The 24,726-nt window shown below is 40.3% G+C and overlaps 1 protein-coding gene across 13 annotated transcripts in view; it reads left to right on the forward strand.

Annotated features, from left to right (window-relative positions):
• Nucleotides 1–4,618: 4,618 nt before the first annotated feature.
• The window catches only part of KLHL24 (kelch like family member 24), a 48,208-nt gene continuing 28,100 nt past the window's right edge, over nucleotides 4,619–24,726 (forward strand). The window contains exons 1-5 of one of the 13 annotated variants that reach the window (XM_082692651.1): nucleotides 4,628–4,834; nucleotides 9,531–9,661; nucleotides 11,182–11,244; nucleotides 12,819–12,967; nucleotides 20,191–21,167. In XM_082692651.1, coding sequence (XP_082548777.1) covers nucleotides 20,248–21,167 — 920 coding nt within the window. In that variant the 5' untranslated portion in view covers nucleotides 4,628–4,834; nucleotides 9,531–9,661; nucleotides 11,182–11,244; nucleotides 12,819–12,967; nucleotides 20,191–20,247. Of the gene's footprint in view, nucleotides 4,835–5,921; nucleotides 6,039–9,530; nucleotides 9,662–11,181; nucleotides 11,245–12,818; nucleotides 12,968–20,190; nucleotides 21,168–24,726 lie in introns of those variants that run through there. The other 12 variants (XM_082692649.1, XR_014301060.1, XM_082692652.1 and 9 more) reach the window with 12 other exon arrangements.

Raw genomic sequence — 24,726 nt, forward strand, 5'->3', positions numbered from 1 at the left:
ACCCACTGAGCCACCCAGGCGCCCCACCCCTGCCTTGTTGAATCTTTTTTTTTTTTTTTTTAAGATTTTATTTATTCATTTGACAGAGAGAGACCACAAGTAGGCAGAGAGGCAGGAAGAGAGAGAGAGGAGGAAGCAGGCTCCCTGCTGAGCAGAGAGCCTGATGCGGGACTCGATCCCAGGACCCTGAGATCATGACCTGAGCCGAAGGCAGCGGCGTAACCCACTGAGCCACCCAGGCGCCCTGCCTTGTTGAATCTTAATGCTTTAACTGACCTAGTGGAACTAGACAGTCTGGGTTGGGATGGGAGTAGGACCTCACCAGGTTAACTCAATTTTTTTCTGGTAACTGTACAACCAGGGAGAGGCAAACCTCTGCATTCAAAGGGCTTCAGAAATGAGTCACATCTAACCTCACCAGAGAAGAAGTGAGGAAAGGGGTGGGCCTCAAGATTGGAGAGACACGGTGCCAAGAGCAAATAGTGTACTGTGTTTACTCTCCCCTTCACTCAACACTCAGAGTTGGTATTGTGTAATAGACTTGCTGAGATGTTAAATTGTCTGTGGAGGAAAATGAGGTGGGGGTGGGGTAGGCAGAAATCATTTGTTATTTATGATATTTTCTGTCTTCTTTTTATATGTTTAAGTTTTATTTACTTAAGTAATCTTTACACACAACATGGTGCGTGAACTCACAACCCCGAGATCAAGATTTGCACAGTCCTCCAACTGAGCCAGCCAGGTGCCCTGCTATTCTCTGTCTTCTGAAGAATGGAACTCTCTTGTTTGAAAGATAATGAGTGTGTGAGGTGCCTGGGTGGCTCAGTTGGTTAATAGTACGACTCTTGATTTTTGCCCAGGTCATGATCTCTGGGTTGTGGGATCAAGCCCTAAGTTGGGATCTGTGCTCAGGCAGTCTGCTTGTCCCTCTTTCCTCTGCTCCTCCCCCTATTTGCTCTCTCTATTTCTAAAATAAATAAATAAAATATTTTTTAAAAATTAAAAAAAAAAGATGATTAGTGTGAAAATGCAAATTTCAGAAAAAGAGATGGGGGTGTTCTGGAAGAAGGTGGCAGAGATCATGGAAAGGGAAGAAGCCCAAGTTTGTGGCTGGAGAGAGGCCTAGAGAATGGTGTCTGGTGGGTAAAGAGGAGTAGCTTGTACCAACAGAGAAGCTGAGATAAAGGAGCAGAAATATTTGAAGGGAATTTTTATGTAGTTTTGCAGTGTGAAATGCCATATGATTCTCGTTGTGAATCCTTCAGTAAAATCTCCATTCATCAGGGTTTTGCAGGGGAAATCAAATGACCCAGCTGCATTCTGGGACTGGGTATAAACACAGTGTGAGTGTCACATTCTAAAAGACCTGAGAGGGGCCCCTGGGTGGCTCAGCTGGTTAAGCATCTGCCTTCAGCTCAGTTCATCATCCCAGGGTTCTGGGATTGAGCCCCTCGTGGGGCTCCCTGCTCAGTGGGGAGTCTGCTTCTCCCTCTGCCCCACTCGTGCTTTCACTCTCTCTCTAATAAATAAATACAATCTTTAAAAAATAAATAAAAGACCTGAGAGATATGCCCAGTCTCACAGCAGATCAGGGAGAGAGGAAAGAATCAGATAAAGCCCCATAGGAGAGGTGGCACAAGAGATGACCCTTACCCAATGACCAACATTTCTACTACAATAGTGTAAGGGGACTACACGTGAGAGGCCAAGAGGGGAGGCAGAAAGGTCTCAAAGTGTTCCACTGATGATTTACTCTGTCTGACTGTTGTCTGCATGAAGAAGGGGAGCAGGCTGGAGAGGGGAAAAAAAGAAAAGAATTGCCGGAAGAACTACGGATGATGGGCCACCTTCAAACCTTAAAGGCTGTCATGGATGCGCTAGAGAGCAAAATACGGACTGGAATGGAATCAGGTATTTGCAAGAAGAGAATATGGCACAATTTGCTATATCCCTGAAAGGAAACAGGTCTGAAGACCCTCTGAGCTCCCCACTCCAAGTAGCTGCCTCCTTCAAATGACTAAGCCAACTTGGATTGTAAACACTGCAGAAAATAAATTTAAAAATCACCTTATAGCTTAGTCTCGCTTAACTTCAATAGGCTCCCCTTGGTCTTGACAGCTCTGTTCCTATTCCAGTCCTAGCTGAGGAAAAGACTGCCACCCAGCCATGCCCACTGATTTGTGGGGTGGGTCTAACTCCCAGGACCCTCCACCAATGCTGAAACTACCTACATTCTGGCTGAAACTACCTAAGGAGCTCCCACACTCACCAGAAGGCCTTCGCCTGTCTTCAGGGCTGCTTGTTCTACGGGTACCCTCAATCTCTTCCACTTTCAGAAGCGTGCTTGATCACCCTGCACACCCTCCTGTCCCAAGAGGAGTCTGAGGACCTCCTCATGTAGATAAGTCCAAGTGGATCCTAGGGCATCTGGTGGCAACTTTTTTCCACTCCAGTCCCTATAACCTCAAGAAGTAGAGATTATTCCATCAGCTAAAAGATAAATACTGAACAACTCCAAGGGATGTTATGATACAAAATTAATTAGACACGATCCTTGGGGGACCTGGCTAGCTCAGTTGGTGGAGCGTGTAACTCTTGATCTCGGGATTGTGAGCTCAAACCCCATACTGGGTGTAGCAATTACTTAAAAATAAAATCTCAAGGGCGCCTGGGTGGCTCAGTGGGTTAAGCCACTGCCTTCGGCTCAGGTCATGATCTCAGGGTCCTGGGATCGAGTCCCGCATCAGGCTCTCTGCTCAGCAGGGAGCCTGCTTCCTCCTCTCTCTCTCTCTGCCTGCCTCTCTGCCTACTTGTGATCTCTCTCTCTGTCAAATAAATAAATAAATAAAATCTTAAAAAAAAATTTAAAAAAATAAAATAAAATAAAATCTCAAGCAAGCTAGTGCAGTATGGAGGTTACTCAAAAAGTTGAAAATAGAACTACCTTATGACCCAGCATGTAGTGGATACACATGTAGTGATCCGAAGGGGCACATGCACCTGAATGTTTATAGCAGCAATGTCCACAATAGCCAAACTGTGGAAAGAACCTAGATGTCCATCAACAGATGAATGGATAAAGAAGATGTATTATATATACATACAACGGAATACAATGCAGCCATAAAAAAAAAGCCCGAAATCTTGTTATTTATAATGACATGGATGGAACTAGAGGGTATTATGCTGAGCTATATAAGTGAATCAGAGAAAGACAATTACATGATCTCTCTGATATGAGGAATTTGAGAGGCAGGTTGAAGGGGGTAGGGAGGGAAAAATAAAACAAGATGGGATGGAGAGGGAGACAAACTATAAGAGACTCTTAATCTCAGGACAAACTAAGGGTTGCTGAGGGAGTGGGGGTGAGAGGGATAGGGTGGCTGGGTGATGAACTTTGGGGAGGGTATGTGCTATGGTGAGTGCTGTGAACTGTGTATGACTGATGATTCACAGACCTGTACCCCTGAAGCAAATAATACATGTTAATTTAAAAAAATAAAATAAGATAAAGGAATTTAAAGAAAAATACAATCTTAAACAAGAAAAACAAAGGACATGATCCCTGACCTCAGGGATCTCAGTTGAGACATGCAAATGTTTATAATGAGAGATGGAAAAGAGGCCTAACAAGCATATTTTAAATGCTTTCTTTATTATTTCCATCACTGGTCATTGGAACACATTCCATTATTTAACAAGGGCATGGCTGTATTCATAAAGTATAGAAGAGAGAGAAGTTATAACTCCGGTATCAGAAGCCAAAAACTAGTTAAATGTTTCAAAATCAGGAGGTATATTCATCCTTAAAAATATATATACTTGGGACGCCTGGGTGGCTCAGTTGGTTAAGCAGCTGCCTTCGGCTCAGGTTACGATCCCAGCGTCCTGGGATCGAGTCCCACGTTGGGCTCCTTGCTTGGCAGGGAGCCTGCTTCTCCCTCTGCCTCTGCCTGCTATTCTGTCTGCCTGTGCTCTCTCTCTACCCCCCTCCCCCGATAAATAAATAAAATCTTAAAAATATATATATATATATATATATATATATATATACTTGCAGAAACAAAGGAACAAAATATGCCTTAAGGAATCTATGTACCTTTGAAAATAGGGATTTGCAACAACATTATAACACTTGCATGCACGTTTAAAATTAAGAGGTAACCTAGGATTTGATATGACCGACATGAACAGATTTGCAATGAAAGGCGGTTTGTCTGGGCTGTCTAGCGACCGGAGTTCTAGTCCCTTTCACCTCTCAGGCCCTCAAATTTCCCGATTGTTTATCAAGGGGTCAAATAAAAAGATCTCTATGTCCTCGGCCCAATTCTGAGAATTCTTGGTAATGTGCTTTTGCCTTGGGACGTGGCAATAAACATACGACTCAGGTTTCTCACTAAGGCTCCTAACATGGATGGATTTCCTTAACCCGTCTCCAACTAAAGCAAAGTGTTTCCGAATCAGCAACCCCTGGACTGGGTTTCCTCACACTCCGCACAGACACCCGCGCTATAGCGGGAAACCCAAGCGGCCCCGGCAGGCGCCCCCGGAGTGGAAACTACATATCCCAGGATGCCCCAGGGCAGGGGGCGCCCACTCGGATTGGCCAGGGGTCGGTGACGCTCAGTGTTTTGGCCCCGGCGGTCACATGTTTCCTTTGTTGTGAGCTGCTGCAAACACTGGTGGTTGGAGGGAGACGCCGGCGCTGGAGAGAGCGCTGCGCCGCCAGCCGCTGAGGGAAGGCAGGAGCTGCCGCTGCTGGCCACTGCTGCTGGCTCTTTCCAGCCTTCGCTGAGAGGTACCCGGGGATGACAGCTCCGGAACTATCCGAGAGGCGAGGAACCGACTAGAACCGGGGGCGGAGGGGCGGCTGAGGTCGCTACCATGGGGGTGCCTGCAGGAGGGAAGCCGGCGTTGGCCAGCGTCTCGGAGCCAGACGTGGGGTCTGAGGAGAGATTGAGGCTGGGACTTGCAGCGTCTCTGTCTGGGGCGCGGGGTCTCCTTCAGTGCCGTCACGGTAACGGCAGTCCTGAAGGGAGGGCACCCCCGCCTCCTGGCACTACCGCCCCGGAACCGCGGCGTTGCTGGCGCAGCCCTCCGGGGGCGGGTTGGGAGGAGCATGGCCGCCGGGGCTGGGGGTAGCAGGTGCGGGTCCCCCTCTGCCCCAGGGGCAGGGGCAGCTGGTGCACAGGGCTGGGCGGACGGCCCCCGCATGTTGCCAATGGGCTTTGAACCAGGCGCTGCTCTTTTTTAATCGAAGGAAGCACTAAGAATGCGAAGGTCTCGAGCCAATACGTTTCGTTTGGTGGGGACAATCATTGGTCCTGTTCGGGAGGGCTGAGGGGGTCAAGGTGGGTCTCAGGGCATCGGGCCAGAGAAGCCCCATTAAAGCAGTTGCGAAATGTGCCAGGCACCGTCACCTGACCGTTACCCCCGCCCCCACCCCCCGTGAGCCTTTGTTTACCACGGATGGCGGCTGAGCCAGCGCCGGGAACCCGGCCCTAGAGCGACCGTCCCCGGGGAGTCGGGGCGGGCGGGGGCGCAGGCTTTTAGCCTGCAGAGTCCCCGCCTAACCTCCCCACCTTCCTACCAGTCCCGGACGCGGATTCTTAATTTAGTTCCTAATGTTCCCGCCCCCAAGTTCTGGACACTCGAGGCGCAGACGGTTACTACAGCTGGGATTGGGCGCCTGCGGCGGACTGTGGGCGGGACGACGGGGCAAGTTCCGAGTGTTTATTGGCGGACGTCTAGTCGCTGTGCCCTTAGCCGTTCTCCCCCGCCCCCTTGAAGGTGATCTGGAGGACGCGCCGAAACGCGCGTTCTCGCCTCTGGTGCCGCTGCGGCCCAACTGTAGCTAGCGGCGCGCGTTCCCGCGCGGAAGGACTAGCGTTCTAGGACGGGCCACCTTGTTGTTCCTCGGTGACCGCCGCCGCTTCTGCCCCAGCCTTAGGGAGTTCTGGGACTGCAGCGGACGGCAGCTCCCTTCGAAGACCGGAAAATTAGCCCCCTTTAACTAGTGCCGCTTTATTACCGAGATGGTGGGAAGGAAGTTCTCTTGCGAAATTGTCTTTGCTGGTTCTGTAAACAAGGTTTAAGTAGCGAAATAAGGACTTTAACGCCATATTTTAGGATGCCTCACTCACCCCTGAGGCAATGACTATTCACAATTGAGTTTAGTGGTTAATCACTTGCTTCCAAGCAGCTTTTGAAGAATTACGGTTACTATTTGCAGCTATGGCCTTTTAGGTCCACCAGCTGAGTTTGATTTTTATAAGGAGTGTAAAACATTTAAAATCTGACCCGCGTCGACCAAGATTAAAATTAGAATTCTACTTTTAAAAAGATACAGCTTAGGGGCGCCTGGGTGGCTCAGTGGGTTAAAGCCTCTGCCTTTGGCTCGGGTTATGATCCCAGGATCGAGCCCCGCATCGGGCTTCCTGCTCGGCAGCGAGCCTGTTGTGTTGTGTTTTGTTTTGTTTTGTTTTTTAAGAGGACTATGGCACAGTCATATATTTACCCACGTTAGTAAAATCTCCAAGAAAATATGCAGTTTGCCTAATTTCATAAGTTAATAGTGTACTTGGGCTTTATCAGATTTTCTTTCCCTGTAAATTTGTAGGAATTCACCCAAGACCTAATGCATATTTGCAGAAGGTAGATGGAGTTCCCTGGGTGAAGCAGGAACTGAATATGAACAGCTCTCATTTGTTACGCACTCTTAATATATTTTTAATATTCAAGTGGAGATGACTACACCAGAAGGGAGCTTCTGTGATCCCAAACTGTCTCTTCACTTGTGCATTGAGGACACTTAACATATAAATAAGTACAAACTGCAAACCTCTAACCTTTTTTAAAAATCAACACTCAGAAGCTTGCTTATCTAGACAAAGCCTGTAACTTTGTCTCAGAACAGGAAAAAGAAATGAGTTAAGGCTCTTAAGCTTTAATTTAAACTTTCCTACCTTTTGTTCAGGTTGCTAAAACCTTAATACTTAAAAATAAAACAAACTTCCTTGTTTTTCTGCCATTTCATTAAAACCCAAAAGTCGGGGCGCCTGGGTGGCTCAGTGGGTTAAGCCACTGCCTTTGGCTCAGGTCATGATCTCAGAGTCCTGGGATCGGGCTCTCTGCTCAGCGGAGAGCCTGCTTCCCTCTCTCTCTCTCTGCCTGCCTCTCCATCTACTTGTGATTTCTCTCTGTCAAATAAATAAATAAAATCTTTAAAAAAAAAAAACCCAAAAGTCAAGCCTGTGAAAAATAAATACTATTAAATAAATGACAGCAGTTATTTTGTATATACCTTTTTATACTTATTTTGTATATACTTTTTTAGTTCTATTTATTTTTATTTTATTTTATTATTAGTTACTTTATTTCTAGTTATTTTGTAAATACTTTTTTTGTATATACTTTTTTATACTGTACACTCCACCTCTTTTTTTTTAAACAACTACCAGAGACTTCATGCGTTCTTTTTTATTTATTTATTTATTTTATTTTATTTATTTATTTGACACAGAGAGAGATCACAAGTAGGCAGAGAGGTGGGGGGGAGGGGGAAGCAGGCTCCCCACTGAGCAGAGAGCCTGATGTGGGGCTCAGTCCCAGGACGCTGAGATCAGGACCTGAGCAGAAGCCAGATGCTTAACGACTGAGCCACCCAAGTGCCCCATATATACTTTTACCTAGAAATTTGAGACATCCTTTTTCAATAAATATTTAGGTATGGACTGTATGCTGACAAATGTAAATAAAATAGCCTTATAAGTATATCCATCTAACTAAATGAAGTTTTATATGATCCTAATTGTGTGACTGAAACAAAATGTGGCCATCTGACAACTTGATATTTTGAAACTTTTATTCTTTCTACTATTAAAAACACAATAGCTAAACTTTTAATTGATGAGTTTGTCATTCTGCCTAAATTCATTACCCAAGGGTTTATAATTTTTCAGCATTTGGCACATCTTAAAGTCTACTAAATGATGTTTAAAAGTGATTAGGCCTGGGGCACCTGGGTGGCTCAGTTGGTTAAGTGTCCAACTCGTGATTTCAGCTCAGGTCTTGATCTTAGGGTTGTGAATTCAAGCCCCACATTAGACTCCACGCTGGGCTTGGAGCCTACTTTTAAAAAGAGTGATTAGGTTTTACTCTTTACTCAATAGTTTCTAAAAGTTATTTCTGTAAATAATTTCTGTCACCCCTAAGGTAAATATAAATTACTAACAAAGATATTTTATACATAAAGAAGTCATCCAAAATACTAGATCTTAAACTTGGTCTGGTCGAGTGGCAGAGCAGTAGGTAGTGTCCTTGCAGATTTAATTTGATTTTAATATGGAACAATGTATTAAATACCATGTTTCTAAAAGAAACATGTTAGCAGGGTAAAACCAAATGACATTAAGTCTACAGGTTAAGTCTAGTGAGAAGCATGAATCGGCTTAATAGGGAGCTTGATAGTAGGTGTGATGTTTGATAATTAACATTTTTTTCCTCCTTTGTGGGTGGGGGAATATTAGTATGCAAAAGTTTTAAGGCAAGGGAGAGAAACACTGAATTAAGGTATTTGATTATTTTGTTCTGTTATTTAAGATCATATTCTTTTTTAGTTACAGGACCATATTGTTAAGTCTGACACATTGTTTAAGCACTGCTAAATTTTTCATCATTAGACACTTATTTTTTTTCTCTCATTAATCAGAATGTATTCACCATTTGAATTCTAGTCAACAAGGGATAACCACTTGTTGCTCTAATCCTAGGGAAAGAAATTGAAGTGTCAGTTGGTTTCTGATGTCTGATGGTAAATGTGTTCTTGATTCAACATTTAAAATGTTGAAAATAACATCTTGTTTATTTACTATTTATTTTTTATTTAGCTGTGTAAAATAAACATTTATTTAGCTATGTAAAATAAACTCTTCTTCCTCCCCTCAAAAGAAAAGAACACCTTGAAGACTGGACTTTAAATACTGAATTTGTAAAACTTGGTTCAGTTTTACAGATGCTCCCAAAGTAAAGCTTTAAATTGAAATTTTAAGAGTGTAAATTTATAGTTTTTAAAAAGTCATTAAATAGAATGGTTCAAATAAATAAATTAGCTTTTGTGAAAATCGGGTGAAAGTATTTGAAATGTATAAAAATATAAAATGTATAAAAATATATAAAATCTGCATGATTTTATGTAGTACCATGTTAAGTATAATTTTCTAGTCATTTTTAAATAATGGACTTACTATGTTGTACTTTTCTGGCTTTCTTTTGCTTTATATCTATATAGCTTTATATTAAAAATAAACCTCTTCTTGGTTAGTCTTCTCATTGCTGTTTTCTGCACTCAAAGTTAAATTTGCGAAAATGTAGCGTAGAACATAGTATGTGACAGCTCACTATCACTAGTTGTAGGGACCACATTAGTGAAAATGTTGGTTTCCTTTGCTATATGGTATGTATTGTCTTAAAAGCTCCTCCTTAACCCACACAATCTTTAAGATCGATGATAATTTCTTTATTTTGTATAGGATTCCTGCATTCTGAAGAAAAATTGGGCTTGGTTGCAGTACAGCCACATTCTAAATCAGTTCTGATATTATAACTCCTTTGGGCTTTGTACACTGACCTCCTCTGTCCTTTGCCTTTACCTGTTAGGCTGGTAAGTATTTCCTTAAAACTCCACTCAAAATGCCCTAGTGAATTGCCTTGCCCTTTTACTCCTTAAGGTAGTAATTCTAGACCAGGTCAATCATGAGAAAAATCTATTCCAATCTGTGTTTTCTACTAGCAAAACACTAAAAATTTGAATCTATTTTAGTATCAGTCCTGGAGTAGTTGTTGTTCTCCTTTTTTTGTTTGTTTATTTGTTTGTTTAAATAAACTGTATACCCAGTGTGGGGCTCCAACTCACAACCCAGAGATCAAGTTACATGCTCTGCCTAGCCAGCTAGGTACACCAGCCCTATAGAGTCTTGAATTGAATCTGAATCCAGTATTTATGATCCCAGTGCCAGACAGAAACACATTTCTTCAGTTGACTTGGATGCCTACATTGGCTCAGGATTTTATTGTCCATTGGGAAAAAAACCACTTACTTAGCTAGGATTAACAGTCTCCTAATTTGACCAAGTTGAAATATTCTTTACCAGGGATATACCCAAGTTATACTTACTTCTGGGAGTAAGGAAATGTTCAAAATAACTTCTATTTTACAATTGTAGCATAATCAGGGCATAGAGATGTGTTTGTGTACATATGTAGGGAAAAATGAGTAGTTCATATCTTGGTTTTCATGATCAACTTTTAAAAATTTGCCTTTTTAACACTTTATGAGTTCTGTTTGTAGATATCTGGGCCAGACACCAGAACCACTTGTGTTTAATTACTATTGCTGTTCTCTGCACAGTTCAGGGTTCTAGTACTTTCTCTTAAGCATTCCTCTCCTTCCCATCCTTCAAAAGAAAAAAAAAAAAAGAACTGTGCTGAATTAATTGGTTTTCACAGGTACTAAGTTTATAAGGTTTAACAAAGTAGAAGAAATAATATATATTAATGCATTAAAATGCATGTATAATAATGCATTTATATATTCTAAAATAATTATTTGAGATTCTATATGGATAATCTAGATAACTAAGGATTAAAAACGAATTTTTTCTTGAATTACCAAGACATTTTCTGATTTTCTCAAACTGATTCCATAGTTTTATAATACATAATGACTAAACTGTCAATTTTTGTATTATTGATAGACAAACTCGGAATTATTTAATGGCCCCAAACTCAGATGAGACCTCAACTACCAGCTACTCTTCAAATAGCCATAGTGGAATAGTCACAGGATATATATTTTGTCATCTCAGTGCCACCAGTTAACTTGCTATTGACACAAATCTTTGTTTACTCATCTTTCAAGAAACTTTACTCCAAGATAATATTGTCAAGTAAGGAAGTTGACCAATAAGGAAACTAATTTGTATGTAAAAGAGCATAAAATTATTAATTTGCTTTAAGGAATTGTTATTCAGTAGTGATTTCCTATGCAAAAGTAAACTTTTAAACTATGTAGAAGTCAGAAACTGAAGGCTAAAAACTTCTTTAACATATTAGCAAGTAAAGCCAACTATGCTTTGAGTGATTAGTATCTGATAATACATTGCTGTTCTCCATTTATTTTAGGTGTGGAAGTTAAAACAACACAAATATTTTGACTGGGGATTTGGTCAAACAAATGCTAAAAAGGTATTATTTATATTATATTTACATTTATAATATTTATAAAATACCTAAGGGGTGCCTGGGTGGCACAGTTGGTTGAGTGTCTGACTTTTGATTCTGGCTCAAGTTGTAATCTCAGGGCCCTTGAGATTGAGCCCTGTGTCAGGCTGTGCATTCAGTGAGGAATCTACTTGGGATTCTCTTTCTCCTCCTCCCTTTACCCCTCCCACTTGCATGCTCTCTCACTCTCTCTCTCTCTCTCTCTCTCTCAAATCTTAAAAAAAGAAAAACACAACTAAGCATTGTTATTGGAGAATCCAAACCATTTTCCTTTCTTTAACCAGGGATTACTTAAGCCTGTCAGTGTATTGGGAAACAATTCTGTCCTCAAGATTATAAAAGGAAACAGTCCCTCTTCTACATTTTTCTGTAGCCTTGGAGATATTAAGGAAATTCTCCTCATTTTTCTGAGACACAGGCCAAAAATAATTTTAAATCTCTACCTAGCAGTCAGGAATTAGATCTACAACATGCTTGAGTTCTGCAGTTGGAAATAAACCCTAGAGTACCTTTAACCAGAAAAATCCTTCGTTAAAAATCTTCCTTTCAGGGGCGCCTGAGTGGCTCAGTGGGTTAAAGCCTCTGCCTTCGGCTCAAGTCATAATCCCAAGGACCTGGGATCGAGCCCCACATCAGGCTCTCTGCTCAGTAGGGAGCCTGTTTCCTCCTCTCTCTCTGCCTACTTGTGATCTCTCTCTCTCTGTCAAATAAATAAATAAAATATTTTTTAAAAAAAAAAAATCTTCCTTTCAAGTGAGAGTATTGCTTCAGAAATAAAGCTCCTGGGACGCCTAGGTGGCTCAGTTGGTTGGACGACTGCCTTCGGCTCAGGTCATGATCCCGGAGTCCCGGGATCGAGTCCCACATCGGGCTCCCAGCTCCATGGGGAGTCTGCTTCTCCCTCTGACCTTCTCCTCGCTCATGCTCTCTCTCACTGTCTCTCTCTCTCATAAATAAATAAATAAAATCTTAAAAAAAAAAGAAAAGAAAAGAAAAGAAAAAAGAAATAAAGCTCCTGAAGACGTAAGCAAGGGAAAGAAAGATACTACCTTTTCTAGACAAATCATGCAACTGGCAGTCAGGCACTGACATGACAGTCTGATCACCCTTGCATTTGCTACCTTTATCTAGATAAAACTTTGTCGTTGTATTTCTTTGGAACAAACATTTTCTTTCTTACTTTGTTTAGAGATGCTTATTTAGTTGCTTACTTTTTCCTGAAAGGAATGATGATGCTTTGATATTTGTTAAATTTTTAGAAGAATTCTACCTGTTATTTATGTTTTGTTTGCTTGATTGTATATAAATTCATTGATTATAAATCTTGAACCTATATTCGATACTGTACTCTGAGATGTGGTTACACTTGTGTTCACATTTTCAACCATTACTAGTTAAAATAAAATACTTTGTGTAAAATGGGAAAACAAAAGCTGGTAAATTAAATCTGGAAGCTCAAAAGATACACTTTGAAATACTTCTCCTATTTCTAAGATCTTCTTTTTTATTTTTTAAGATTTTATTTATTTATTTGACAGAGAGAGATCACAAGTAGACAGAGAGGCACGCAGAGAGAGAGGGAAGCAGGCTCCCTGCTGAGCAGAGAGCCCGCTGTGGGACTTGATCCCAGGACCCCGAGATCATGACCTGAGCCAAAGGCAGCGGCTTAACCCACTGAGCCACCCAGGCACCCTCTAAGATCTTCTTGCGTGAATTATTTACCCTGTATAGGAAGAGTTTACATTTCGTGTTGTGGACACTGGTTAATGGGAGAGTTGTCAGAAAGTCTAGCAAAAGTGAGGATGTACAAAAAGCTAGGCCAAAGCTGCTTGAAAGGAAACAGCCCAGATCTGTGAGATAGCCTCCCCACGTACAAAGCAGTAAACAAGTATCTTGTTGCTGTTGAATACTTTGTAATAGCAGCAGGTGATTTTATAGCTGTTATAGTCAGGATTTTCAGTTTTCCACTGGGCGAAAGCAGTGGAAGACCTCTTGTCAGTCAACAGTCAAGGAACGAGCTACAAGAATAAGAGGCAGAAAATAACATGAAAGACAAACCTTTAACTCCTACAAAGGTCTAATCAGCCTTATATTAATACATAACTTGCTCAATCTATTATCTCCAAATTTATCAGATAGAGATACTAGGTAACAAATACCAGACACAGTAAGATTATTGGATACAGAAAGCAGAGTATCTTTTCACTTGTTTTCTTTCTTGTCCCTTTTAGCCAAAAGGGAAATTCTTAGGCCTTATAGTCTGTTATTTTGTTTTGCATTTTGTTTGTATTCTGTTGCATTATTTTGTTTCATTTAAACACTGAGAAGGGGCACCTGGGTGGCTAAGTCAGTTGGGCATCTGACTCTTGATTTTGGCCTGGGTCGTGATCTTGGCTTTGTGGGATTGCACCCTGCTTCTGGCTCTGAGCTTGGCGCAGTTCTGCTTAGGATTCTGTCTCTTTCTTTCCCTCTACCCCTCCCTTGGCTCACGAGCTCCTGCCCCCACAAAATAAATGAATAAATTAAAAAAAAAAATTCAAATACTGAGAGAACAAAAATGTAGAACAGGAAAGGTATAAAGGTGAAAATTTATGTTGTCAGTAATGCCAGTAATAATATCACTAGTCAAAAACAATAATTTTGTGAATTTTGTTTTAATCTAAAATGCAGTAAGAATTTAAGTAAGCTGATTTGAAGATAAATTCTTTATTTGGGAAGCTGTTTTATGACTGATTCAACCATGAATCAGTGAATCATGAATTTAGCTTGGTAAAGCATTAAGGTTAAAATAAGTTCTATTCCATATCATATTTATTTATGTTCATTATAATTGAATGGTTATCACTTGTGATACTATGTGCCTTGAACTTTTTTCAGTTTCAACAACAAAAATTGGCATTCGGGCACAGTAGTGATCTCTCACCTATGGGAGATAGGTTTCTGTGTATTGAACCATTATTGAGATAACTTCATGTTAAAAGTGTATTTGAGGGGCACTGGGTGGCTCAGTCAGTTAAGCATCTGCCTTCAGCTCAGGTCATGATCTCAGGGTCCTGGGATCAAGCCCCACATCAGGCTCCTGGCTTTGCGGAGACTCTGCTTCTCCCTCTCCCACCACCCCTCCCCTGCTCGTGCTCTCTCTGTCTCTCTCTGCTGTCTCTCAAATAAATAAATAAAATCTTTTTTTAAAAAAGTATATTTGAGATATGTGCACATGTCTGGGAGCTTGCAATTTAGAATTGATATGTATTATAAGTGAATTTTTTAAAAAGATTTTATTTATCCATTTGACAGCGAGAGGGCACAAGCAAGGGGAGCTGGAGGCAGAAGCAGAGGGAGAAGGAGATGCAGGCTCCCCGCTGAGCAGGGAGCCTGATGTTGGGCTTGATCCCAGGATCCTGGGATCATGACCCGAGCCAAAGGCAGACACTTAATGACTGAGCCACTCAAGTGCCCTATAAGTGAATTTCTACATTTTAACCCATGTATATGTATTTGTGGGTAGCACCCACTTGCATGGGCATCCATAACCCAAGAAGTTTAATGACCTACAATAAGGCAAACTTGAACTCTCTAGTCAGGAAAATCTCCAGAGAGATGGGAGGAAACATCTCCCTTTTTTTTAGTTCTTGAAAATATATTTAATACATTTATGTTCTTGATAATACATTTTAAAATATTTTAAACTCATGTAATTTTATTCATTTAGGTATTAAAATGAACAAAAAATGATTTTTTAAAAAAAGCTTTTCTTCTTAAATTTTATTTATTTATCTGGGAGAGAGAGAGAGAATGAGCACAAGGAGGGAGAGCTGCAGGCAGAGGGAGAAGCAGTCTCCCTGCTGAGCAAGGAGCCCAATGAGGGACTCAATCCCAGGACCCTGGGACCAGGGCCCAAGCCAAAGGCAGATGCTTAACTGAGCCACCCAGGTGTGCCTAAAATGAACAAAAGAAGATTTTTATTCTTAGGAAAATCTGTTACCTAAAACCTCCAAAACATAATAGATTACAGTTCAAAATTTGGCTTTCTAGGACCATAATGTATGTGTAGACAAATATTTCCTCAAATTTAAGAAAAACTAATTTTACTGACTAAATACCCAGTAATTGACATTGCTCCAAAAAACAGTTATTCATAAGCATTCTCTTAGGGTTTTTTTTTTTCCTCTTAGGTTTATTTTTATTTGTGTGTTTATTTAAATAAGCTTTCTACATGAGTTTCCACTGCTATATAACAGTTTCATTATATTATAAACTTTGTTATACATTTTGAAAATAATATATAATATTTGAATACTTAAAATTTTCTGTTTGTTTTCTTAAATGTAGAAGTGAGGGTAAAAATTATCCCTGTCAGTCTTTTGCTTACTTTACAAATAGTTCCTGCCTATTTAGAAAAATCTGTCTTAATCCTGTGTATAAAGATAAAGTCCTAAGGCTATAAACAATTTTTCTTGTTAATTGTAGTAACAACCTCATAAGATTGTTGGGAGGTTTAAATTAAATCTCTATGAAGAATTTAGACAGTTGAGGCACCTGGGTGGTTCATTGGTGAGACATCCAACTCTTAGTTTTGGCTGGGGTTGTAATTTCATGGGTGGTCGAATCAAGCCCTCTGTTGGACTCCACACTGAGAGGGGAATCTACCTGAGGATTCTCTCCCTCTGCCCCTCCCTCTTCAAATAAATAAATAATTAAATAAATCTTACCTTAAAAAAAAAAAAAAAAAAGATTTATTTATTTATTTATTTAAGAGAGAGCAGAGGAGGGGCAGAGGGAGAGGGACAGAATCTCAAGCAGACTATCTACTGAGAGCCCCTTGTGGGGCTCTGTGACCCTGAGATCATGACCTGAGCCAAAATCAAGAATCAGTTGTTTAACCAGCTGAGGCATCCAGGCACCCCACTAAATTATCTTTAAAAAAAGAGAGAGGGATGGCTGGGTGGCTCAGTTGGTTAAGTGACTGCCTTCGGCTCAGGTGGTGATCCTGGAGTCCCTGGATGGAGTCCCACATCGGGCTCTCTGTTCAGCACGGAGTCTGCTTCTCCTAACCCTCCCCTTCTCTTGTTCTTTCTCTCTCATTCTCTCTCTTTCAAATACATAATCCTTAAAAACATAAAAAATAAAAAAGAGAATTTAGAAAGTGCCAGGCACATAGCAAGCATATTTTTAAAAAGATTGTTGTGATTTTAAAAAGTGTTGTTCTGTTTTTTTAATGTATTTAAGGAAATATAGCCCCCATGGCATCGTCAAACCAGTTAATACACAATTAGTACGCAGATTTGGCTCTTAATAGTTCCTACAGCGTTACTTGGTAGATTTCCAAGAACTTCCTTAGTTTTAGCCAGAATTCTTAAAGGGAACCAAAATGACCCTCCTTCGGTCATTTTAGCATGTTTTAAATCCACATGAACACAATAGAAATGTCCCTATTAGCATACTGCCTCTGAATCCCCACCTGGTGATCGATCCCAAATAAAAATAGTGTTTATTTTACTTGCATCTTTATTCCATTTGATAACATTGCTTGAATTTTTTTCTGACTTTACCTGCAAAATTAGGAGATAAAGAGAGGGATGGAAGAGAAAGGATTTTGTACATGCAAACATTTAGGCAACCTTCAAATGTTATTACAACCAGGTACTTTTTCCTACTAATTAGAATAGCCTTGGGCGACTGGGTGGCTCAGTGGGTTAGGCCACTGCCTTCGGCTGAGGTCATAATCTCGAGGTCCTAGGATCAAGTCCCACATCGGGTTCTCTGCTCAGCGGGGAGCCTGCTTCCTCCTCTCTCTCTGCCTGCCTCTCTGCCTCCTGTGGTCTCTGCCTGTCAAATAAATAAATAAATAAAATCTTTAAAAAAAAAAATGGTTTAGAATAGCCTGGTGTACATCTGCCCAGGGAAAATCCTATCACTGGGACTTAAGAAAGATTAAGTGCTAATTTATATGAAGAGGTAAAAAATATTTAATAGAACCTTAAGTGGGAACTGTCTATAGTAGTGTGGTATCATATTGCCTTTGCTACCTTATTAATCTTTTTGTGAATATGCTTTGTCTTAGCTATATATATTAAAACAAAAAAAAAAACACCTCAGCTGCAATATCTAGTAATATCCTACATCTCCAAAAACCATAGGCTAAGCACAGTATCCTGGCAATGGTAGACACACAATAAACATTTGTTGATAATGTTAGAAAATGGAAGTGACGGGGCACCTGGGTGGCTCAGTAGGTTAGGCCACTGCCTTCGGCTCAGGTCATGATCTCAGGGTCCTGGGATCGAGTCCCACATCGGGCTCTCTGCTCGGCGGGGAGCCTGCTTCCTCCTCTCTCTCTCCTGCCTCTCTGCCTACTTGTGATCTCTCTCTGTCGGATAAATAAATAAAATCTTTAAAAAAAAAAAAAAAGAAAGAAAATGGAAGTGACAAGGTTAAATACACTCAGTGAAGGAATTGATGAAAGTTGGAAGTATCTAGTGAATATTGCAACTAGGGCATCTGGGTCATTAGTGTGATGAGAAAAGAAGGCAAATATAAGAACAAATTAGGGGCGCCAGGGTGGCTCAGTCGGTTAAGTGTCTGCCTTCAACTCTGGTCATGATCCCAGGGTCCTAGGAATGAGCCCCAAGTCAGGCTTCCTGCTTGGTCTACTTGTCCTTCTGCCTCCCAACTTGTGTGCATGCACTCTCTCTCAAATAAATAAAATCTTGAAAAAAAAAAAAATTAGAATATGAAAGAGAATATAATAGCATGAGTTGCTTCTTGGTTTTGGTATTTCATATTTTCTTATTTCACATAAGGATTTTTAAAATGGGGTACAATTTAATATGTGAGGGTTATACAAAAAAACAGTGTTTTTTTTTTTATTAATTTGTTTTTAGAGAGAGTGCATGTATGCACATACATGAGTAGGGGGAGGGGCAGGAAGAGAGAATCGGTCAAGCCAACTCCCTGCTCAACTTGCCCTGGCTCAGTCTCAAGACCCATGAGATCATGACCTGAACTGAAACCAAGAGTCAGTGGCTTAACCAATTGGACTACCCAGAAACCCCACAAAACACAGTTCTAAATTTAGTTTGTTAACTCGCAGGTCTCCATTTTATTTGTGACTTGTGAATGTAGGATGGCATTTCATTAGGGGGTTATCTTTGATCTTCTTAAACCTTCATTAGGCTTAGTTAAGCCTGGATATCTAACTGTTGAAATATTTCAGAAGGAAGCTGGGACCTTTAGAAGCAATTGTGTGTATGAGATTATGAGATCATGGGAATAGTTGAGAGTTACTCTGAGTGCTCTTAAGCCAGTTACAGAGACCTTTTGGATCACATATTAATTTATGGAGATGTGAAAAGAGTGGCAGCAGAAGAACCACATTAAAAATCAAAACTTAAAGAGAATTGATAGCTGTAGCCCATTGCCTCAGTCTGTTGGCTTATTCAGTTTACCTATTCATCTTCATTTCTGAGAGAAGTTTGGGGATGTTTCTTATTAGTGAAAGGGAGAAGGGCATAGATACATGTGTCTTAAAGATCTCAAAACAAGATACTGCATATTTATAGTAGAAACTGGGTGAAATAGAGGAAACCAGAAGTTAAATAAATCACTTAACATTTTGGCATATGTGCCTCCTTTTTTCTATCCCTAAGATACACTGATAACATAATTTTTTCTATTTTGAGCATATGTTTTATGATCTGCTTTTCACTTATTATCTGATTAATAAGTCCCCTTGTCATTAAATAGTCTACATAATTTTAAATGGCTGCATAGACTGTCTTCAGTCCTTAAGATGTAGTATGGTTTAACTCATCTCCTATTGTAGGGCATTTAGATTGTTATAAGTATTTTCTATTCATAGAGCATTGAACATCACTGTAGATAAATCTTTCCACTTATTCCTATTAACTTGGGATAGCTTGCTAGGAAGGGACTGCTGGTCAAACAGTACACATTTAAAAAAAAAAAAAAAATCTCGGGACGCCTGGGTGGCTCAGTTGGTTGGACGACTGCCTTCGGCTCAGGTCATGATCCTGTAGTCCCGGGATCGAGTCCCGCATCGGGCTCTCGGCTTCACGGGGAGTCTGCTTCTCTCTCTGACCTTCTCCTCGCTCATGCTCTGTCTCACTTTCTCTCTCTCAAATAAATAAATAAATAAATATTAAAATAATGATAATAATCTCTGTACCCAACATAAGGCTCCCAATTTACAACTACAAGATCAAGAGTCACATCCTGTACTGACTGAGCCAGCCAGGAGCCCCAGTACCCATTTTTTTTTTTTTAAGATTTCATTTATTTATTTGACAGAGAGATCACAAGTAGGCAGAGAGACAGACAGAGGGAGAAGGAGAAGCAGGCTCCCCGCCGAGCAGAGAGCCCAATGTGGGGCTCAGTCCCAGGACCCTGAGATCATGACCTGATCCAAAGGCAGAGGCTTAACCACATGACCCCACTGAGCCACCCAGGTGCCCCCACCAGTACACATATTTTTAAAGGCTACTGATAGATATAACTGAATTCTTCTCTCACAATACTATATTAAGATAATAAACATTTATATTAAGATTCTGAATGTGGTCAAATTCTTTGTCTTACAGCACTCAAACTTAACTCTGCAGTCAGTAGATATAACCCAGTTGTGTAAAAGGGGAGAAAGAAGTTATTAGTAATTCAAAAAGTATATAGCATCTTTGGGGGGTGGCCTTAAGAAGTACTATTGCAAATTGTACCCATAATGCGAATTGTTATTTGTCAATTCTTACTAAAAAGAGATAGTACTCTATACTCCTTATAAGATACATTAAGTATGTGATTTTATTGTAATGTTTACATCAAAATGAGACTATGTCATTTCAGTGCTGAGTTTTTTGTATATTGAAATGTTTTCTTTTTTTTTTCCCCTATTTTTAGCCTCATAAAGAAGAGCCTTAACATTTCTCAACAATTACATAGTCAACTGATGTAACAATGGTACTAATATTGGGACGAAGACTAAACAGAGAGGATCTTGGGGTTCGTGATTCCCCAGCAACTAAGCGTAAAGTTTTTGAAATGGACCCTAAATCTCTCACAGGCCATGAGTTTTTTGACTTCTCTTCAGGATCATCCCATGCTGAAAACATACTCCAGATATTCAATGAATTCCGAGACAGCCGCTTATTCACAGATGTCATCATTTGTGTGGAAGGCAAAGAATTTCCTTGCCATAGAGCTGTTCTCTCAGCCTGTAGTAGCTACTTCAGAGCTATGTTTTGTAATGACCACAGAGAAAGCCGAGAAATGTTGGTTGAGATCAATGGTATTTTAGCTGAAGCTATGGAATGTTTTTTGCAGTATGTTTATACTGGAAAGGTAAAGATCACTACAGAGAATGTACAATATCTCTTTGAAACGTCAAGCCTCTTTCAGATTAGTGTTCTCCGTGATGCTTGTGCCAAGTTCTTAGAGGAGCAACTTGATCCTTGTAACTGCTTAGGAATCCAACGCTTTGCTGATACCCATTCTCTCAAAACACTCTTCACAAAATGCAAGAATTTTGCATTACAGACTTTTGAGGATGTGTCACAGCATGAAGAATTTCTTGAGCTTGACAAAGATGAACTTATTGATTATATTTGTAGTGATGAACTTGTTATTGGTAAAGAGGAAATGGTTTTTGAAGCCGTCATGCGTTGGGTCTATCGTGCTGTTGATCTGAGAAGACCACTGTTACATGAGCTCCTGACACATGTGAGACTCCCTCTGTTGCATCCAAACTACTTTGTCCAAACAGTTGAGGTGGACCAATTGATCCAGAATTCTCCTGAGTGTTATCAGCTGTTGCATGAAGCAAGACGGTACCACATACTTGGGAATGAAATGATGTCTCCAAGGACTAGGCCACGCAGGTGAGAGAACCAATTCTAAAGAACTACAACATAATTAACAAAAGTTTTTATTTTTAAAATATTTTTAAACCTCCTGAGTGAAATCTCAGTGTAGTCATTTATAAGCATTGTCTACATACGGCTTTCCATAATTTAAGATTTGTTTTGGATTACATAAATCATTAAAATTTCTCTCCCCCTCCAAAAAGAATTTTTTTTAAAAAGTCTTTCTCAGTGAAGACTAGATTCAACACTATCATTCTTTGTTATTCTGAGCTGTGAAAGGTTATTGCAGAGTGTCTTCACAACTGTGAACGTCTCAGCATATTTCTGCTTATTTCTCTTAATCTTTGTAGGATCCCAAATAATTCCACTTTTCTTTCTAAAGGGTCTTTGGATATAAAGTAGACTCGGACTCTCTTGTACTGCTTCTGCATATAAAAAACAATTGGCAGGGGTGCCCAGTTGGCTTGATTTCAGCTCAGGTCATGATCTCAGAGTCATGAGATCAAGCACTACATTGGGCTCTGCACTCAGTGGAGAGTCTGCTTGAGATTCTCTCTCTCCGTCATATAAGTAAGAAAATCTTTAAAAAAAAAAAAAAAAATCTCAGCGTCCTGGGATCAAGCCCCACATTGAGCCCTGCATCAGGCTCTCTGCTCAGCAAGGAGCCTTCTTCCTGCTCGCTCTCTCTCTCTGCCTGCCTCTCTGCCTACTTGTGATCTCTGTCAAATAAATAAAATCTTAACAACATCAAAACCACACACACACACACACGCAATAGGCAAATTCAAAGACTTCCTTTTTTCCTAACAGGCAACTTGAAATATAAAGGTGAAGTAAGTAAACTGGTATATATTGAGTGGATTCTTGATGTAAAACCCAGGTTTCAGACCTCTTCTTATTGCCACAGTTACTTAATGTCAATCTTAATTTTTAAATTTTTTTCTGATTATAAAAATTACATCATCATTAGGGAGAATTTGGAAAATATATTTAGAGGTAGGAATTCAATTCAGTATTAGACTTGTATGTTTTTATAGTGCATTATTTCAGTAAAACATTTTAATTTATAAGCTATAGAAAAATAATCATGTTAATACTTGAAGGAATAATATTAAATGTACTATACTGGACTAAGCGAGAAATGGCTATTTTGAGATATATAGTAAAGAATCTTTCAGGATGCCTGGGTGGCTCAGTTGGTTAAGCATCTGCCTTCTGCTCAGGTCATGATTTCAGGGTCCTGGGATTGAGGCTCACATTGGGCTTCTTGCTCAGGAGGGAGCCTGCTTCTCCCTCTGTTTGCTGCTTCCCCTGCTGTGCTTTTTCTTTCATGCTCTCTCTGACAAATAAAATCTTTAAAAAACAGGGGAGGGGACCCTAATATTTTTCTAACAAAGCTAATTTGTTTAAATTGTGGTAAAAAAAATATGGCATAAATTTATTATCTTAATTTTAAAAATTGTGCCACTCAGTAGTGTTAAATATATTCACATTGTTGCAAAACTGGTATTTTTATTTTTTCATATCACCTCCACTTTTCCTATGGATTTATTAGAGCGTAGCTCTCAAACCAAAATTTTAGCTTTGCTTTGATTATTATTGTTTTGGGATGTGATTAAAAATTCAGCATATGATGAGATGGTATGTCTTTAAAATCTTCACTAGTTTGAATATAGAAAGATTTAATCTGTTTCCTCATATGTAAAGTGAGAATGATAATAAATAGTACTTACCTCACAGGTTCTGCCATTGAAACTTTTTTTTTAAGATTTTATTTACTTATTTGACAGAGAGAGAGAGAGAGATCACAGGTAAGCAGAGAGGCAGGCAGAAAGAGAGGGGGAAGCCTGCTCCCTGCTGAGCAGAGCCCGATGTGAGGCTCAATCCTAGGACGCTGAGATCATGACCCAAGCTGAAGGCAGAGGCTTAACCCACTAAGCCACCCTGGCGCCCCTGCCATTGAAACTATTAAGGTACTTATCATTGAAAGTGGTGCATAGAAGTTATTAAAAATTAATAGCTGTTATTATTTATATAGTGTAGTATAGGTCTGACCCACTTAAGAAAACTCCCAGGGGTGCCTGGTTGGTGTGGTTGGTTAAGCATCCAACCCTTCGTTTCAGTTCAGGTCCTATCTCAGGGTCTTGAGATCAAGGCCTGAGTGGGGCTCCTCTCTTAACTCAGAGTCTGCTTAAGACTCTCTTTCCCTCTCGCTCTACTCCCCCACCTCACTTGTGTGCTCACATGCATGGGCACATGTGCACTCGCTCTCAAATAAATAAATAAATCTGTAAAGAAAACTCACAGTACTTGACAGTCTGAACTTTTTTTTAAGATAGATTTATTTATTTATTTGACACAGAGAGGTCACAAATAGGCAGAGAGGGAGGCAGAGAGCGGGTGGGGGCGGGGGGGAGCAGGCTCCCTGCTGAGCAGAGAGCCGAATATGGGCCTTGATTCCCAAGACCCTGAGATCATGACCTGAGCCAAAAGCAGAGGCTTAACCTATGAGCCACCCAGGCACCCAACAATCTAAACTTTTTATATATTAGATAAAATATTGTGTAATTATTATTATAAAAAATTATTACTTCTTTGTATTAAGGTTAGAGCACATTTTTTTCTTCAAAGTCAACTGACTTTAGTGAAAAATAATAATTGCTTTGTAAGAAAGAAATGTATTTGACTCTTTTTTTTTAATTTATTTTTTTTATTTTTTATAAACATATAATATATTTTTATCCCCAGGGATACAGGTATGTGAATCGCCAGGTTTACACACTTCACAGCACTCACCGTAGCACATACCCTCCCTAATGTCCATAAACCCACCCACCCTCTCCCAATCCCCCCTCCCCCCATCAACCCTCAGTTTGTTTTGTGAGATTAAGAATCAGTTAAGGTTTTTGACTCTGTTTTTTAACAAAGGACAAAAAAACCCCAATTTTATTATATAAATATACTAATTTTTTTAAGTTTTTTTTTTTAATAAAGATTTTTATTCATTCGACAGACAGAGATCACAAGTAGGCAGAGAGGCAGCAGAGATGGGGGGAAGCAGGCTCCCCACTGTGCAGAGAGCCCGATGAGGGGCTTGATCCCAGGACCCTGATCATGACCCGAGCAGAAAGCAGAGGCTTAACCCACTGGGCCACCCAGGTGCCCCAGTTGTTTTTGTTGTTTTTTTTTAAGGGCTATTAAGAAGCATGGGCTGACCTTAAAAATGTGAAAGAACAGAGTTTGTTTGTTTGTTTTAAAGATTCTATTTATTTATTTGACAGAGACACCCTGAGAGGGGCAACAGAAAGAGGGAGAGTAGGAGAGGGAGAAGCAGGCTTCCCACTGAGCAGGGAGCCCAGTGCAGGGCTCTATCTCAGGATACTGGGATCATGACCTGAGCCAGAAGAATGCTGAACAGGAGGTGCCTGGATGGCTCAGTCATTCAGTTAAGCTCTGCCTTCAGCTCAGGTCATGATCTCAGATACCTGAGATCAAGTCCCACATGGGGCTTCCTGTTCAGCAGGGAGTCTGCTTTTCCCTCTGCCCCTTCCTCCTGCTCACTCTGCTCTCGTGC

Source organism: Mustela nivalis (genome assembly GCF_964662115.1).
Source record: "Mustela nivalis genome assembly, chromosome: 1".
Classification (NCBI taxonomy): Eukaryota; Metazoa; Chordata; class Mammalia; order Carnivora; family Mustelidae; genus Mustela; species Mustela nivalis.